Genomic DNA, 15,749 nt, shown 5'->3' with positions numbered 1-15,749 from the left:
GTCGGGAAAGAAGAGGGTACTTTGAGGTGGCAGCAGGGGATGGAGGGAAATGGTTCACTCTAGTGAGGAAACCAGGGGACATACAAACCCCTTCAGGCAAAGAACTCATCCCTAGGGAGAGATCAGTCACGCTTCACCGACATGACAGCTGGGACGAATGTGGCCCCATAGCCATGTGCAGCAAGTTACTTGGGCAAATGACTTTAGCAGAGTCTAGGCGCGTTAGATGGACTCTGTTTCTGGAAAGGATGGAGAGGCCTGGCGCAACAGTTTTTTCCTTCTCCGAAATAGTCTTGTTTACACAGCCCTGTGCCCTCCCAGAGCTGGCACACTCTCAGGAACACACACGTATGGTCCCTCACCCACATGCAAAGGCAGGGCTCTCTACTAACTATACATCCAGCACCACTGAAATGCAGCCATTTCTGGGGTGGAGGGTGGACAGAACAAAGCATAACAGTAGGGGCATGCTGGCCTAGAGTGCCAGGTCACTCCCTGCTCTAACAAACAGGGCGATGGCGTCTTCAGTGTCCATGCAGGGCGGACAGGGCACCTGAGGAAAGCTGAGGTCTCACCCTGGTTTGGGGTGGCAAGGTGGGGAGTGGAACACTCCCTCTTACATAGGAAAAAACAATCATCGCATATCAGGGTTGGAAGGGACCTCAGGAGGTCATCTAGTCCAACCCCCTGCTCAAAGCAGGACCAATCCCCAGACAGTTTTTTGCCCCAGATCCCTAAATGGCCCCCTCAAGGAGTGAGCTCACAACCCTGGGTTTAGCAGACCAATGCTCAAACCACTGAGCTATCCCTCCAATCAAATGACAATGCTGAGCACTTCCACAATCCCTCCACACAGGGAGCTGACAATACCTTACAAACATTCACCTGCTAAGCCCCCTCCCCCACTGTGGGGCAGGATCACTATCCTCATTTCACAAATGGGGAAACTGAGGTACAGAGTGGGGCAGTGACTGTCACGGAGTCCCCGGGCGATGCTCTGGAACTGCTCCCCACAAAGCCAGTCAGGACTCTGGGGAGCCTCCTCTCCCTTGGAGCAGACTGTCTTCAGGGCAAGGAGCTCACACGGCTTCACCTCCTGGGTCTCTACTGGGAGCATTCAGCATATGCCCCTCCGTGCGCTTCCCACAGTGAGTCCGCCCAGGCGAGGTCCTGGGGAAGCCAGAGGGTCCTGCACCCCCCACTTCACAGTCAGACGTGACTTTTAGCCAGCCAGTAAAACAGAGGTTTATTAGATGACAGGAACACGGTCTAAAACAGAGCTTGTAGGTACAGAGAACGGGATCCCTCAGCCAGGTCCATTCTGGGGGCCAGCGAGCCCGACACCGACATCTGCCCTCACTCCCCGTCCCCAGCCAGCTCCAAACTGAAACCCACTCCAGCCCCTCCTCTGCTGAATTCCTTTCCCAGGCCAGGAGGTCACCTGACCTCTTTGTTCTCCCACATCTTTGCAGGGGGGAAGGGCCTGGCCATTAGTTGCCAGGAGACATTGTGTCAGTGATTTATGCACACTGGCCTTTATCCCACCTCCTAGAGACTTAAGAAATGCATAGGGGAAACTGAGGCACCCACACAGTATTCAGAGGAAACATTAAGAACATTCCCACTTTGTCACAGTGACTCGCCCAAGGTCTCCAGGGATCAGTGGCAGAGCCGAGTCTAGGAGGAGCACAGTGTCCTGACTCCCAGTCCGGTGACCTCAAGACCATGCTGCCTTTATGAGCCCTATCAGCACAGCAAGGGGTGGGGGTGGGGGCGGGCAGAGCCATGGTCCCAGGCAGCCTGCAGCAGCTGTTTGTAGCGATACCAGAAGCGCTTGCCGTCCCAGCTCCTGAGCTCGCTCCATTTGCAGAGCATAACTAACCCCCGCATCCCTGGCCCTCGGGTCTCCCCTGCGAGGGTTCAGGCCTGCAGCAGAGCAAGCAGCTGGAACATCTCTGCCCAGCCGCCTTGCCAGCAGGAGACTGGGAGCAAGAGCCACCCTGAAACGTACACCCGTTCCCTGCAGAGCCAGACCTTTCAGGAGACACAATGCCACCGCACATGGGCAGCCACCAGAGAACTCCTCCGGCTCGCCGACGGGAGCTCATCCACAGCCACTCATCACCAATGAGAACACACACAGCAGTTGGAAAGCCCACTGTCACTGGGCACAGTGCCCCTTTACTCAGACATGACAGTCCCACTGTGCCCAGAGAAAGCAGCCAACGCCAGAGCCTACCTGCTTCTGCTGACCCGCTGCCTCCAGGGTCTCTTACCACCAGGGCTGTGTCCTAATGGCAGGGCATCCCCTGGCTAATGCCGAGAGTTCCTGCCTCTCACTGTGCGGGCTTCTGTGCTCGCACTGGACAGAGGGGCAGAGCAGGTTGGAGCAGGGCCGGCTCCAGGGTTTTGGCCGCCCCAAGCAGCCAAAAGAAACAAAAAAAAAAGCCGCAATCGCGATCTGCGGCGGCAATTCGGCGGGAGGTCCTTCACTCCCAGGCGGAGTGAGGGACCATCCGCTGAATACCTGGACCTGCCGCCCCCTCTCCAACCTGCTTGAGAAGCTGGTGCCTGGAGCCGGCCCTGGGTTGGAGACAGCTACCTCTGCTGGCCAGTCCAGCTGGGGCTCTTTCAGACGGGTACTTTCCAGGAGAGTCAGGAATGTCTCCAAATGGTCACTAATAACAACAGCACCATCAAGGGACACAGCTCTTTTCATCCCAAAGCAATTTACCAACACACACAAATGTAGCAAACTGATACACAAACTCTATATAGATCATGTACAACAGTGAAATGCAGCCCCCTTGGGGGTGGAATGCAGCACCAGTGTAACAGTGCACAGCACCACTATCCACAGGCGAGAGTAGACAGTGAAGAGTAAGACCCAAAGGAAATGGCAGGGGGTATTTTGGTTGGCAGTATGTAACCCTCCAGATTGGCATTTTCATGACAGCAAAGGAAACACCCCTCCTGTTGGGGAGTGTGCCATGGGGTCTCTCATGCCCATCAGTGGGCAGAGCCTTAGTTTCATATCCTGTTCAAAAGCTGGCACTATCTTCTCAGGATCACTGGCAGCTGATGAGGAGAGTTGGAGTTCTTTGCCCCCAATGCCCTGGGTCTGAAGGCTCATATATCCCAGTAGATTTCATCCCCGGGGGTAAGCTGGATTTTGTCTCTATTTTGTTAGCAAAGAGCATGGGTGGGACTGCCTTATAAACAAAAGCGCACGCTCACTAATTACTGTTATTACAGCCCCAGCAATTTGGGATGATCATACTGCCTCCCATCTCGCTCAGCACGAGGTTTGAATGACAGGGTGTCCCTAGCCACACGTGGTGTCCAGATGTGAATCCAGTAGCATGACAGCCACTGCTGGCTGGAACTAAAACAGCTCTGCTTCATGACTCAAGACAGCTATTTGTTCCAGAGGAACATGAGCAGGGAGAGTGTCTCGCTGCCCTGGCCTCCTGGGAGTACAGGGGCTCCCGGCCCCATGACTCAGTCATTTCCCATCTCTCGGTCTCTGGCATGTTGGGGTCTTTTTGCAATGCCCAGCTAAGCCTGTTTGAAACACCATATGTTGTCTCCCTGACCTCATTCGGTGGGCACACCTGGAGGGACACAGGCATACAAGGACAGAGAGGCTCCCTTAGTCCAGTATCTTGCCTGACAGGGATTGATACTGAATGCTTCACTGGAAAGTCCAACTCCCTGCCATGTGCAATACTAGAGCATGGGAGGATATTACTTCCTGCCCCCAGTAATGCCCGGAGGCATTTTATCATAGTTAGGGTCACTGCAGATGCTCTTCTTCTCCATGTGACGGCTGAGCCTTTATTAGACCTCACTAGTGACTGGCCTCAACAACGTCCTGCCGCAGCATTTCACCAGTTAGTTGAAAGCACTTCCTTCCATCGCCTTTTACACTTGTCGCCCTTTAATCTTAAGGGCTCCCTTTATCTCACACTATGTCAGGGGTGGCCAACCTGGACTCTGGAGCCACATGCAGCTCTTCAGAAGTTAATATGCGGCTCCTTGCATAGGCTGGAGCGACAGGCACCAACTTTCCAGTGTGCCGGGGGGTGCTCACTGCTCAACCCCTGGCTCTGCCACGGCCCTGCCCCCACTCCATCCCTTCCCACCCCCTACCCAGAGCCTGCTGTGCCATCGCTCCTGCCCCTTCTCCCCCCAAGCCTGCACGCCATGAAACAGCTGATCGGGAGGCACAGGGAGGGTGGGGCTGCCTGTGGGCAGGAGGCGCTGGGAGCCGGGGTGGGGGAGCTGATGTGAGGCTGCTGACGTATTACTCAAAAAGAACAGGAGTACTTGTGGCACCTTAGAGACTAACAAATTTATTAGAGCATAAGCTTTCGTGGACTACAGCCCACTTCTTCGGATGCATATAGAGTGGAACAAATATTGAGGAGATATATATACACACACATACAGAGAGCATAAACAGGTGGGAGTTGTCTTACCAACTCTGAGAGGCCAATTAAGTAAGAGAAAAAAACTTTTGAAGTGATAATCAAGATAGCCCAGTACAGACAGTTTGATAAGAAGTTGAGAGTACTTACAAGGGGAGATAGATTCAATGTTTGTAATGGCTCAGCCATTCCCAGTCCTTATTCAATCCTGAGTTGATTGTGTCTAGTTTGCATATCAATTCCAGCTCAGCAGTCTTTCGTTGGAGTCTGTTTTTGAAGTTTTTCTGTTGTAAAATAGCCACCCACAGGTCTGTCATTGAATGACCAGACAGGTTAAAGTGTTCTCCCACTGGTTTTTGAGTATTATGATTCCTGATGTCAGATTTGTGTCCATTAATTCTTTTGCGTAGAGACTGTCCAGTTTGGCCAATGTACATGGCAGAGGGGCATTGCTGGCACATGATGGCATATATTACATTGGTAGATGTGCAGGTGAACGAGCCCCTGATGGTATGGCTGATGTGATTAGGTCCTATGATGATGTCACTTGAATAGATATGTGGACAGAGTTGGCATCGGGCTTTGTTAGTCTCTAAGGTGCCACAAGTACTCCTGTTCTTTTTGTGGATACAGACTAACACGGCTGCTACTCTGAAACCTGACGTATTACTGTGGCTCTTTGGCAATGTACATTGGTAAATTCTGGCTCCTTCTCAGGCTCAGGTTGGCCACCCCTGCACTATGTGATGGGACACATAGAAGCAATTGCCTGGCCTCCACTATGCCAGTCAGCAGCCCCAGTAAGACATTGTGGCCAAAAGGGCTAATGTGATCCTGGGATGTATAAACAGGGGAATCTCGAGTAGGAGCAGAGAGGTTATGTTACCTCTGTATTTGGCACTGGTGTGACTTCCGCTGAAATCTGTGTCTAGCTTAATAAAGGGAAGGTTAAGGGGTGACTTGATCGTAGACTGTAAGTACATCCACGGGGAACAGAAATGTGATACTAGAGGGCTCCTCAACCTAGCAGAGAGAGGTCTAACAGGATCCAATGGCTGAAAGTTGAAGCTAGACAAATTCAGACTGGAAATGAGATGTACGTTTTTAATGGTTGAGAGTAATTACCCATTGGAACAACTTACCAGGGGTCATGGTGGATTCTCCATCTCTGGCCAGTTTTAAATCTGGCTGGTTTTCTAAAAGCTCTATCGTAGTTCAACCAGGAATTAATTCAGGGCAGGTCTCTGGCCGGTGCTATGCAGGGGTCAGACTAGATGATCACAATGGTCCCTTCTGGTCTTAGAATGTCTGAATCATTGTATTTCACACTTAACCCATTTTTCTTACTCTTCCTGTTCCCCTCGGCTCGCTAATCTCCTTGCCTGATAGTCCCTGCCCTAATACCCACACTCAGCCATGTTCATTGTTCGTCTCCGGGTCTCCAATTTCATCTGCATCTTTTCTGAGATAAGAGGACTCTATCCCAGTGGTTCCCAAACTTTAACAACCTGTGAACCTCTTTCACAAAAATGTCAAGTCTCGCAAACCCCCTCCTAAAAATGAATATTTCCAGGGATTTTCTCCTTTACCTGAGTATAAATTATAAAAGCAGTGATCTTGGAAATACACAATTTGTTTTTATGACATGATTATTACACACTATTTATTATTAATTATTATTTATCATTACAGTATTTTTATTACATTATGAAAACGGCAACACTCTTCCAAGATCTCACTTTCATTGCTTGTATCACTTTGAACAAGCCTGTTATAAGACAAGGTTCCTATGTTTCATCAAGGAGTATCAGATGTGAAACAGCAGGAAAGTATTTAAAAAGTCAACTCAAAGAGTTCCTCCTACACAAGCATTCAGGTCTTGAGCAGTCCAGGCAAACAACGCACGTTACAACAAAGCTTAAACTTGTTCTTCATAATAATTTTAAAAACAATACTAGCTGCCTATTTCATTTTAAAAACAGCAAAAAATATCCACCTCCCTTTCCATTTCTTATAAGAAGTCTTGAAGTTTAAATCTCCTCAGTGTGATAGATAGGCTTGCTTTGATCTGCTTAGCTCTTGAAAATCCAGGGGCTCTGGGCTGCTGGCCTGGTGCTGCCCAGGATTTTTAGGGACAGCTCTGTCTGTCATTAGGGATTTTTTTCCCTGAGAACCCCCTGTAACATTTCGCGAACCCCCCAGGGGTTCCACAGTATTCTTGCCAGCAAGTTAAAGAAGTATGGGCTGGATGAATGGACTGTAAGGTGGATAGAAAGCTGGCTGGATCGTCGGGCTCAACGGGTAGTGATCAACGGCTCCATGTCTAATTGGCAGCTGGTTTCAAGTGGAGTGCCCCAGGGGTCGATCCTGGGGCCGGTTTTGTTAAATATCTTCATTAATGATCTGGAGGATGGCGTGGACTGCACTCTCATGAAGTTTGCAGATGACACTAAACTGGGAGAAGTGATAGATACACTGGAGGGTAGGGACAGGATACAGAGGGACCTAGACAAATTAGAGGATTGGGCCAAAAGAAACCTGATGAGGTTCAACAAGGACAAGTGCAGAGTCCTGCACTTAGGATGGAAGAATCCCATGCACTGTTACAGACTAGGGACGGAATGGCTAGGAAGCAGTTCTGCAGAAAAGGACCTAGGGATTACAGTGGACAAGAAGCTGGATATGAGTCAACAGTGTGCCCTTGTTGCCAAGAAGGCTAACGGCATTTTGGGCTGTATAAGTAGGGGCATTGCCAGCAGATCGAGGGACGTGATCGTTCCCCTTTATGCGACATTGGTGAGGCCTCATCTGGAGTACTGTGTCCAGTTTTGGGCCCCACACTACAAGAAGGATGTGGAAATATTGGAAAGAGTCCAGCGGAGGGCAACAAAAATGATTAGGGGGCTGGAGCACATGACTTATGAGGAGAAGCTGAGGGAACTGGGATTGTTTAGTCTGCAGAAGAGAAGAATGAGGGGGGATTCGATAGCTGCTTTCAACTACCTGAAAGGGGGTTCCAAAGAGGATGGATCTAGACTGTTCTCAGTGGTACCTGATGACAGAACAAGGAGTAATGGTCTCAAGTTGCAGTTGGGGAGGTTTAGGATGGATATTAGGAAAAACTTTTTCACTAGGAGGGTGGTGAAGCACTGGAATGGGTTACCTAGGGAGGTGGTGGAATTTCCTTCTTTAGAGGTTTTTAAGGTCAGGCTTGACAAAGCCCTGGCTGGGATGATTTAGTTGGGAATTGGTCCTGCTTTGAGCAGGGGGTTGGACTAGATGACCTCCTGAAGTCCCTTCCAACCCTGATATTCTATGAACCCCAGTTTGGGAATCACTGCTCTATCCCCACAATGATGTACCCTCAATTCAGATGGCATTCTAATATTTCTACGTTCCCCTCTATTCCTGTTTACAGCCTGCCATCACACACACCCCTGACAGCAGCTAGAATCCAGCTCCCTCTCCCATCACTGGGCCGGCTGGGCAGGGCTAAGCAAGGAAACACAGTTTTGAATTCACATCAGAAAGCATCTTTTTACACAGAGCCTTTTCAGAGCACACTTGCCCTTCAGTAGCCCCTTGGGAGAAACTTGCTCACAATTTTATAAATTCGATTCACCAATTTGATTTTAAGTCTTTCAGAAAGTGTGACAGGTTTCTAACCTGTACAGCACAGCCTTAGAGAAGCCAAGCCGATTACAACACATTCCTCTAGCAGCTTTTTATCCTCTTTAGTGACTTCACTATTTGTCCTGGTACTTAAATATGGCTCCCTGGCCCCTAAATCCTGCACTTTACCTGTAGAGACGTCTACAGTGCTGTCTGCCTGGCAGCCAAGCAGTTATCTAATGCTACATTGCATATTTCTAAAGGGTAGGTCAGACAGTTCCACAGGTAGTTCTGACAGAGCCCCTGGGCTGTAATCCCTTTGGGGCAGGGACTCCATGTTCTGCAAAGTGAAGGCTGTATTTCAGGGCAGCTCTCTGGTCTGTGCTACGCAGGAGGTCAGGCTATATGATCACAGTGGTCCCTTCTGGCTTTGGAAGGGAATTGAAGAATCTATATACAGTAAATCCTCATTTAAAATCGTCCCACTTAACGTTGTTTCGTTGCTGATCAATTAGGGAACATGCTCATTTAAAGTTGTGCACTGCTCCACTTTTACGTTGTTTGGCTGCCTGCTTTCTTCACAGCTGGCAGCCTCCCTATGCCCCCCTCCCCCAGCACCTTCCCCCTCCTCCCCCCCGCCTCCTGCCTGCAGCAATCAGCTGGCTTGGGACGTTTTGGAGGCAGGAGGGAGGAGCGAGGACTCGGCATGCAGGCTCCCCCTCCCTCCCGATCGTGGCAAGCCAGCTGCTTGCCCCGGGCAGGAGAGAGCGAGGACTTGGCGCGCCTCCCCCCTGCCTCAGTGGCGGATTAATAATTTTGCTGCCCCTAGGCCGGGAAATAATTGCCGCCCTGGCCCCGCCCCGACTCCGTCCTTTTTCCGCCCCCATTCCACCCCCGTCCCCAAAGTCCCCGCCCCAACTCCGCCCCCTCCCTTCCCCTATTGGATCCCTTCCCCCAATTCCCGCCTCTTCCCCCAGCGTGTGACGTTCCCCCTCCTCCCTGCCCCACGAAACAACTGGGAGGGGAGAGAAACAGGACGCAGAGGAGGCGGAGGTGAGCTGAAGCAGGGGGGACGGGGACTTGAGCTGGAGCAGGGGGGCGGGGCACGGAGGGGAGCTTCCGCCCCTGAAAATTTGTCAGCCTAGGCAATAATACGGCGCTGCCCTGCCTCCCGAATGAATGTGACAATCAACTTAGAAGGGAGGGGAAGGAGGGGGGAGGAGCCAGGATGCAGCGTGCGAAGTAAAGGGGGAGGAGGTGGGGGGGGAAAAGAGGTGGGTCAAGGGTGTGGGTTTGGTGGAAGGGATGGAGTGGGCGGGCTGAGGGTTGAGCCCCCCGCCTCTGGTGCTTGCAGAGTAGGGGAAGCTGCCCTGGAACCTAACCTCCCATTTACATTAAGTCTTATGGGGAAATTGGATTCGCTTAACATCGTTTCACTTTCACAGTCGCATTTTTCAGGAACATAACTACAGCATTAAGTGAGGAGTTACTGTACATGGTTAGTCCTGTGGCACCTTTAAGACTAACAGATGTATTGGAGCATAAGCATTCGTAGGTGAATGCCCACTTTGTCGTATGCATATAAAGGTGCCACAGGACTCTCTGTTGCTTTTTACAGATCCAGACTAACACGGCTACCCCTCTGATACTGTACATGGTTATTAACAATGATGCCACCAAGCCCTGTTGAGTGCTGTGTAATTTTGCAATTCTCCTGTCTCTGACACCTCACCTCCGCCTGTGGGGAGTAACGCCAGGGCTGGTATTTCACCCAACGCTCCATGTGGTGAAGGCCAGTGGAAAGAGAGGATTTCACTTTTCTGCAGTCCTCTTAACCTCTCTCACTGCCACAGCCTTCCGAATTGTGATATCCATCAAAAGTTCATTAGAATTTTACAGCTTTGTCTAGTTGTTTTGCAAGTTTCCTTAGTCTCCACCTTATGTTTTACCAGGGAAACATGATGTTGCTCTCAGACAGGCCTAATTTGGGCTGGATTTCTATGCTTAAAGTGCATTTGCAGTAAACCACAGTAATCCCTTCTAGCCGTACACATCTGCATGAGGCGGAAAGCCAGCTCTGTTCATTTTACCTTTACTACAGAACTACGAAAGCACAAGCTGGATGCAATTCTGCCTCTCCCAACAGTCAGACAAGTTCCAGCAGCAGAACCTTTTGCCTGGTACCACTGTGCATGGCAGAAACCACCAGCTCGAATCCCAGGCTGAGCGCCCAGTGCTGACGCTTTGCAACACCAACTTTCGATTTGCAAATTGCATCGATTTGCTCTGAAAGTCTTTGAGAGTAAACACCGGTCCTACGGGACCTGTTCTGCACTGATTTTTCTAATTGCAGCCACACACTAACGCACTCTACCCTGGCCCATATATACTCTTGCATAAGTTGCATTGGTCTCTGGCCCTGTGCCTTGTCCTGGGCTGGAGGTGCCCTCCGTGGCCTGGCAGATCAGCTACCTCCTACCCAGCCCGGTGTCACTTTGGTCTCAGGAGATTTTGAGGAGAAAGGGACAGCGGCTGAAGGGGCAGCAGCTAAACTCTCCAGGAAACAAACCTCACTTGGAGCCCATCTCCCAGAACAGACCTTCCTCCCTCCAAGAAATGGGTAAACAACTTCCCAACAACAGAATGGGGGACACGAACTAACAGAACTCAACCTCCACTGGTGCCCAATGGCAGCTGGTGCACATGGTCATGGCTGAAGGAAGCAGGGTCACCTTTTGCTGCCAGGTTCCCGGCTTGGGTGACTTTGAGTCACAACCAGAATGTTAATGAGCATGAGTCACATGACCCAAGAGGACAATGTGTTTCCAGCCCTGGTAACTGCAGAGCAGATCCTATACTGGGATTTCCCTTGAGGCTGTCCCCAGCTCATATTTCTCTGCCTGAAGCTAGTCAAGATCTTTATCAGCTGCATATATCCTGCCCCAATCCCTTTGCCATGCTACGTGACAGAAACTCCAGGGCCTCCATGCCTGGGGCAATACATTAATAAAGGCAGGGCACTTCCAGAAGGCTGTCACTGCTTTCTGTGCACTCCCTCCCCTTTTCCAGACCCTTGTGTGACTGGATGGAAGGTGGCGCTGCTCTGCATGTTAGGTACGCACCCCAGGGGAATGGTTATAGTTTGAACTATAGCTTTGATCTGTATTTCTCCTTTAAAGGCTCCCATGCCAGGATGGAGGCTACATGTAGGTGCCCAGACACCATGGTGATGGGCACAATATGAGAAGCTAGATGCGCTGATCTCTATGTGATCTCTTCCTGGGGTCCCATCCCCAGGTTGGCATGGTTTCTGATAGCACTGGCTGCTGTGCTTGTGTTTCACTCCCCAGGTGGTAGGAACCATCTGTGTCTCTCTCTCCTGTGGTTCACCAGCAACCACGCACCGCATCATAACAGCTCTAACTCAGGAACCAACCCATGCAACAAACCTCGATGCCAACTCTGCCCACATATCTACACCAGCAACACCGTCACAGGACCTAACCAGATCAGCTACAACATCACCGGCTCATTCACCTGCACGTCCACCAATGTTATATATGCCAGCAATGCCCCTCTGCTATGTACATTGGCCAAACTGGACAGTCACTACGCAAGAGGATAAATGGACACAAGTCAGATATCAGGAATGGCAATATACAAAAACCTGTAGGAGAACACTTCAACCTCCCTGGCCACTCAATGGCAGATGTAAAGGTAGCCATCTTACAGCAAAAAAACTTCAGGACCAGACTCCAAAGAGAAACTGCTGAGCTCCAGTTCATTTGCAAATTTGACACCATCAGATCAGGATTAAACAAAGACTGTGAATGGCTATCCAATTACAGAAGCAGGTTTCTCCTCCCTTGGTGTTCACACCTCAACTGCTAGCAGAGCACCTCACCCTCCCTGATTGAACTAACCTCGTTATCTCCACACTGATATATACCTGTCTCTGGAGATTTCCATTACTTGCATCTGAAGAAGTGAGGTTCTTACCCAGGAAAGCTTATGCTCCCAATACTTCTGTTAGTCTTAAAGGTGCCACAGGACCCTCTGTTGCTTTTTACAGATTCAGACTAACACGGCTACCCCTCGGATACTTGACTCTCTCCTGTGGTTCGTCATGGGGCGGAGGGGGTGTCACGTCGTGCCCCGCGGGCTGATCTCTGTGACTGTTTCTCTCGCATGGGCCCTGCCCCCGGAGTGTTTCGGGCGAGGACAGACGTGTGTGTGCCATGAGCCTAGCAGGGACGGGAGTCAGTGTGAAAGGTGGCACTGACCTCGGGGTGTGAGTCCCATCCCTGTACTCAGCACGTCTCTCTCCCTGCTCTCTGGGCTGGGCCCAGCTACAGCGTCCATTGCATGGGCTAGTGCTGATCTGTCCCTGCGTGTTCCTCCGGCCCAGGGTCCCAGCAGGTGGCTGGAGGGGTGGGGGGCTCTGACCTGCACACCGCTGCGGCGGGAGTCCTGAAGGTGAGAAGCTGCCCGCGGCTTGGCCCCGCGGCTGCCAGCGGGCCGGGGTAGAGCAAGGACCTTGGCCCCTTGCCCTGCTTCGCCTCCAGCTTCTGCAAGCCCAGCCCGGCGCCGGGCGGACCCACACTCACTGGCCGCGGGACCCCAGCCGGCACTCTCCGCCTCCGAGCAAGCCCGGCCAAGCGGCCCCAGCGCTCCCCGGCCGGGATGGAGCCCGCTGCCGCAGCGCATCCCCACCTGAGCGGTGGCAGGGCAGCGAGCCAGCGCCTGGCTCCCGCAAAGGGCACGGGGCGGGTCTGACTGCAGACAGGACCCCCAGCGCCCTGCCCCGCGCCCCCAGGCCCCCGGCCGAGAACCCAGGCTCACCATGGCGCAGCTCCGGCGGCTCCCGGGACCGCGCACAGGCTGCTCCGGCAGGCTCGGAGCGCAGCGCAGCGCAGCGCAGGGGAGGGGGGGCACCTTGGCGTTGCTGGCTGCAGTCAGTGGGTCACGTGGCGCGGGGGGGGGGGCGCAGCCGGCCCGCAATCGCACCGCCCGGCCCGGCCCGGCTCTCGCCTTGCGGAGGCTCGGAGGGAGGGGGCGAGCTGCACGGGCGGAACTGGTCACCCGCACGGCGCCCCCCTACCTGCCTCCTTCCGAGGGCCCCTGGCTCCCCATCGTCGCGCCCGGCGTCCTGCCCAGAGGTCCGGGGACACGCCAGACTCTGCCCCCGCTTCGGGGGCTCCGGGCGGCGGTGGGAGCCGCTCCTTGGTCGTCCGCACAGGAGGAGCCATCTCTCGTCTGAGCCTCCAGCGGGATTTTTCAAAAGCAGCAGTTGGCGTGTGGGCTCCTAACCCCCAATGCCAATCAGTGCTGCGCTCGCTCCTCAAACTGGCCTTAGCCCCCACGTCAGGCCGGGCTTGGAAATGTTACCCCGGTCTATCAGCCCCCGCCTCCAGCGCCCGCACGGATTGCTCCAGAGCACCAGTTACTGGGCAGCGCTATGGCGGGGGGTGGGAGGCCATCACAGGGCCCATTTTGGCCATACGCATGAAAAGATTTTGGAGACAGTCCTCCTGAGCACTTGGGAAATCTCCCAATTAACAATTGTTTAGCAGAGCCCTAAATGTACCCGGCACATTGCAAACCGGGGAGAGCTTCCCGTGGAAGAGAAACCAGCCAAGAGGATGCAGGACAAAGATTGCTGAGTCAGGTCTCATCTTGGGGTTCCTTAATGTCCCTATTCCACCACAAGAGAGGTCTGCTACCCTCAGGTTCTGGGCTCTCTGACCACACCCTCGGAGTCCAGCCCAAGGCAGCAGCTTTCCCAAAGATCCCTCCGACCACCGGGCTTGGCAGTCCCTGCTTGGGGAAAGAGGAGGTCAGGCCGTCTCCACACAGGATGATGAAATCATTGTTGGAATGCACTAGCCTAGGTAACATGCTCTGCTTTCATGAGTGTTGCCATATATTGCAGAGGAAGGGTGGTCCAGTGGTTAGCACACTAGACCCAGGTCCAATTCCCTGCTCTGCCACAAACATCCTGTGTGACCTTGGGCTAGGTACTTAAGTCTATCTATGCCTCAGTTTCACATCTGTACAATGGGGATCATCCTGTGTGGAGACGGCCTGACCTCTTCTTTCCCCAAGCAGGGACTGCCAAGCCCGGTGGTCGGAGGGATCACCCTTTATGGTGCATGATTTCTTGGCTGGATGCAACCAGGTCAGCTCTGGCCCAGCTGAATCATCCAGCCAGATTTCCATGATACAGGGTCAGGCAAAGTGCGTGAGCCTGTCACCTCTTCTTCCTGAAATGACCCCAGGCCAGACCAAGATAACCAGTTGTGCTCATCTCCCCATGCCATTCCTGACAGATATGAGTGCCCCATCCCAGATCCTCAGCAACACTGCTCCGCTTCCTAGGCCACAGTGCTATCATGGGCACAGCTGCCACCTCTGGGAATCAGAGGAGAATGCTGAGGGCATCTTGGTCACAGCAAACCACTCTTGTTCCACAGGAGGAATCCCTCTGGAAATCTGAAAGGCTGCCAGCAGGTTTCCACTGCAGGAGCCTGCCTTAGTCACCTTGCAATCTCCTAGCTATCTTAAGTACTTGTATGCCCTCCCGTAGAGTCCCAATCTCTGCTATATTTAGCCTCACACCATAAAGGGTGGGCGGGCTAGGAAGCAGTTGCAGCTGTGCTTCTATGCAGCTGGTCCCACCCCAGAGACAGTGCTGTGACTGTGTTGACCTCGTCCATTAGTCCTCACATGGAAAGAGCACAGGGATTCTAGGACAGCCCACTGCTGCTCCGGACTTCGAGGAGCTGATCAATACCTACATGGCTGATCTCTCTTCAGATTTGACTTTGGAGTTGCCCAGGTTAAATGCCCTGAGTTATTTCAATGCTCACTTATCATGAGTTTCATGAGTTCCATGGCAGCTCTGGGAGCTGGTGTGCTCTGGCTCTGAGCTGTGGTGTGGGACTGGAGACTTGGCATTTGGACATTCCCTTCCTGGGCATTGCCCCCCTGCGGGTTACTGCTGTGCAGATGGCAGATGGGACACAAAATGGCAGCAGAGACAGGAATGATGGTGGCTGTCGCTTGCTCCCAGTCTGACTCACTGAAGCGGGGGCATTTTTACATTCCTGTGCCAGGGAAGTGGTAGAAGCACAAGCGTCATATCTGCCAAGATACGGCCAGCAGAACCACTCCTGGAGTGGCCGTTCTGGGAAAGCCTGTGCTCAGTCAGAGAGTCGAGTGTTTCTAACACTCAGGAAGTTTCTGTCCACTCCAACAACAATCAGTTGCCTCTGGACTGATTTCGCCAAGGTAGCAGAGCCAGAATGTGAGGAGACAAAACATACCGCCATCTCTGGTCGAGTTTAATGCAGTTTCATCAATGGAGGAACCGGAGATGCTGGGAGAGTGACAGAATCCAGCCCAGAGCTTCTGGGCGCCTTGCGGGTGGGGATTGTTAATACCTCCCTTCAGGAAGGTGCTCCAGGATGCAGTGCTGGAGCTTTGCTCAGAAAGCTGCCTCTTCTCTAGTTGGAACTTTCGGGTGTTGGGGAGGAGTAGGCCATGTCTATGTCCACAAAAACCAGCGTTTCTCCACTTTTTTGATACCAGGGACCAGCTTGCTGCCTTCCTAAACTGTGTCAGGGAGATCCCAGGGACCGGCGCCGGGCCATGGACCAGTCATTGAGAAACACTGCGCTAGCCCACAGTGTAATGTAGCCCTTCTGT

General features: G+C 52.6%; 1 protein-coding gene across 6 annotated transcripts in view; it reads right to left on the bottom strand.

Annotated features, from left to right (window-relative positions):
• Positions 1–13,020, bottom strand: part of SEPTIN4 (septin-4) — a 68,056-nt gene extending 55,036 nt beyond the window's left edge. For 3 of the 6 annotated variants that reach the window (XM_008174795.4, XM_008174796.4, XM_024111349.3), the window contains exon 1: positions 12,885–12,999. In XM_008174795.4, the coding sequence (XP_008173017.2) occupies positions 12,885–12,887 (3 nt within the window). In that variant the 5' untranslated portion in view covers positions 12,888–12,999. Of the gene's footprint in view, positions 1–12,884 lie in introns of all 6 variants that reach the window. The other 3 variants (XM_005278860.3, XM_065573556.1, XM_042845710.2) reach the window with 2 other exon arrangements.
• Between the last annotated feature and the right edge of the window lie 2,729 nt (positions 13,021–15,749).

This window comes from Chrysemys picta, chromosome 19 (assembly GCF_011386835.1).
Source record: "Chrysemys picta bellii isolate R12L10 chromosome 19, ASM1138683v2, whole genome shotgun sequence".
In the NCBI taxonomy this organism is placed as follows: domain Eukaryota; kingdom Metazoa; phylum Chordata; order Testudines; family Emydidae; genus Chrysemys; species Chrysemys picta.
Note: the sequence above shows the minus strand (reverse complement) of the source record. Positions and strands in the feature narration are given on the sequence as shown.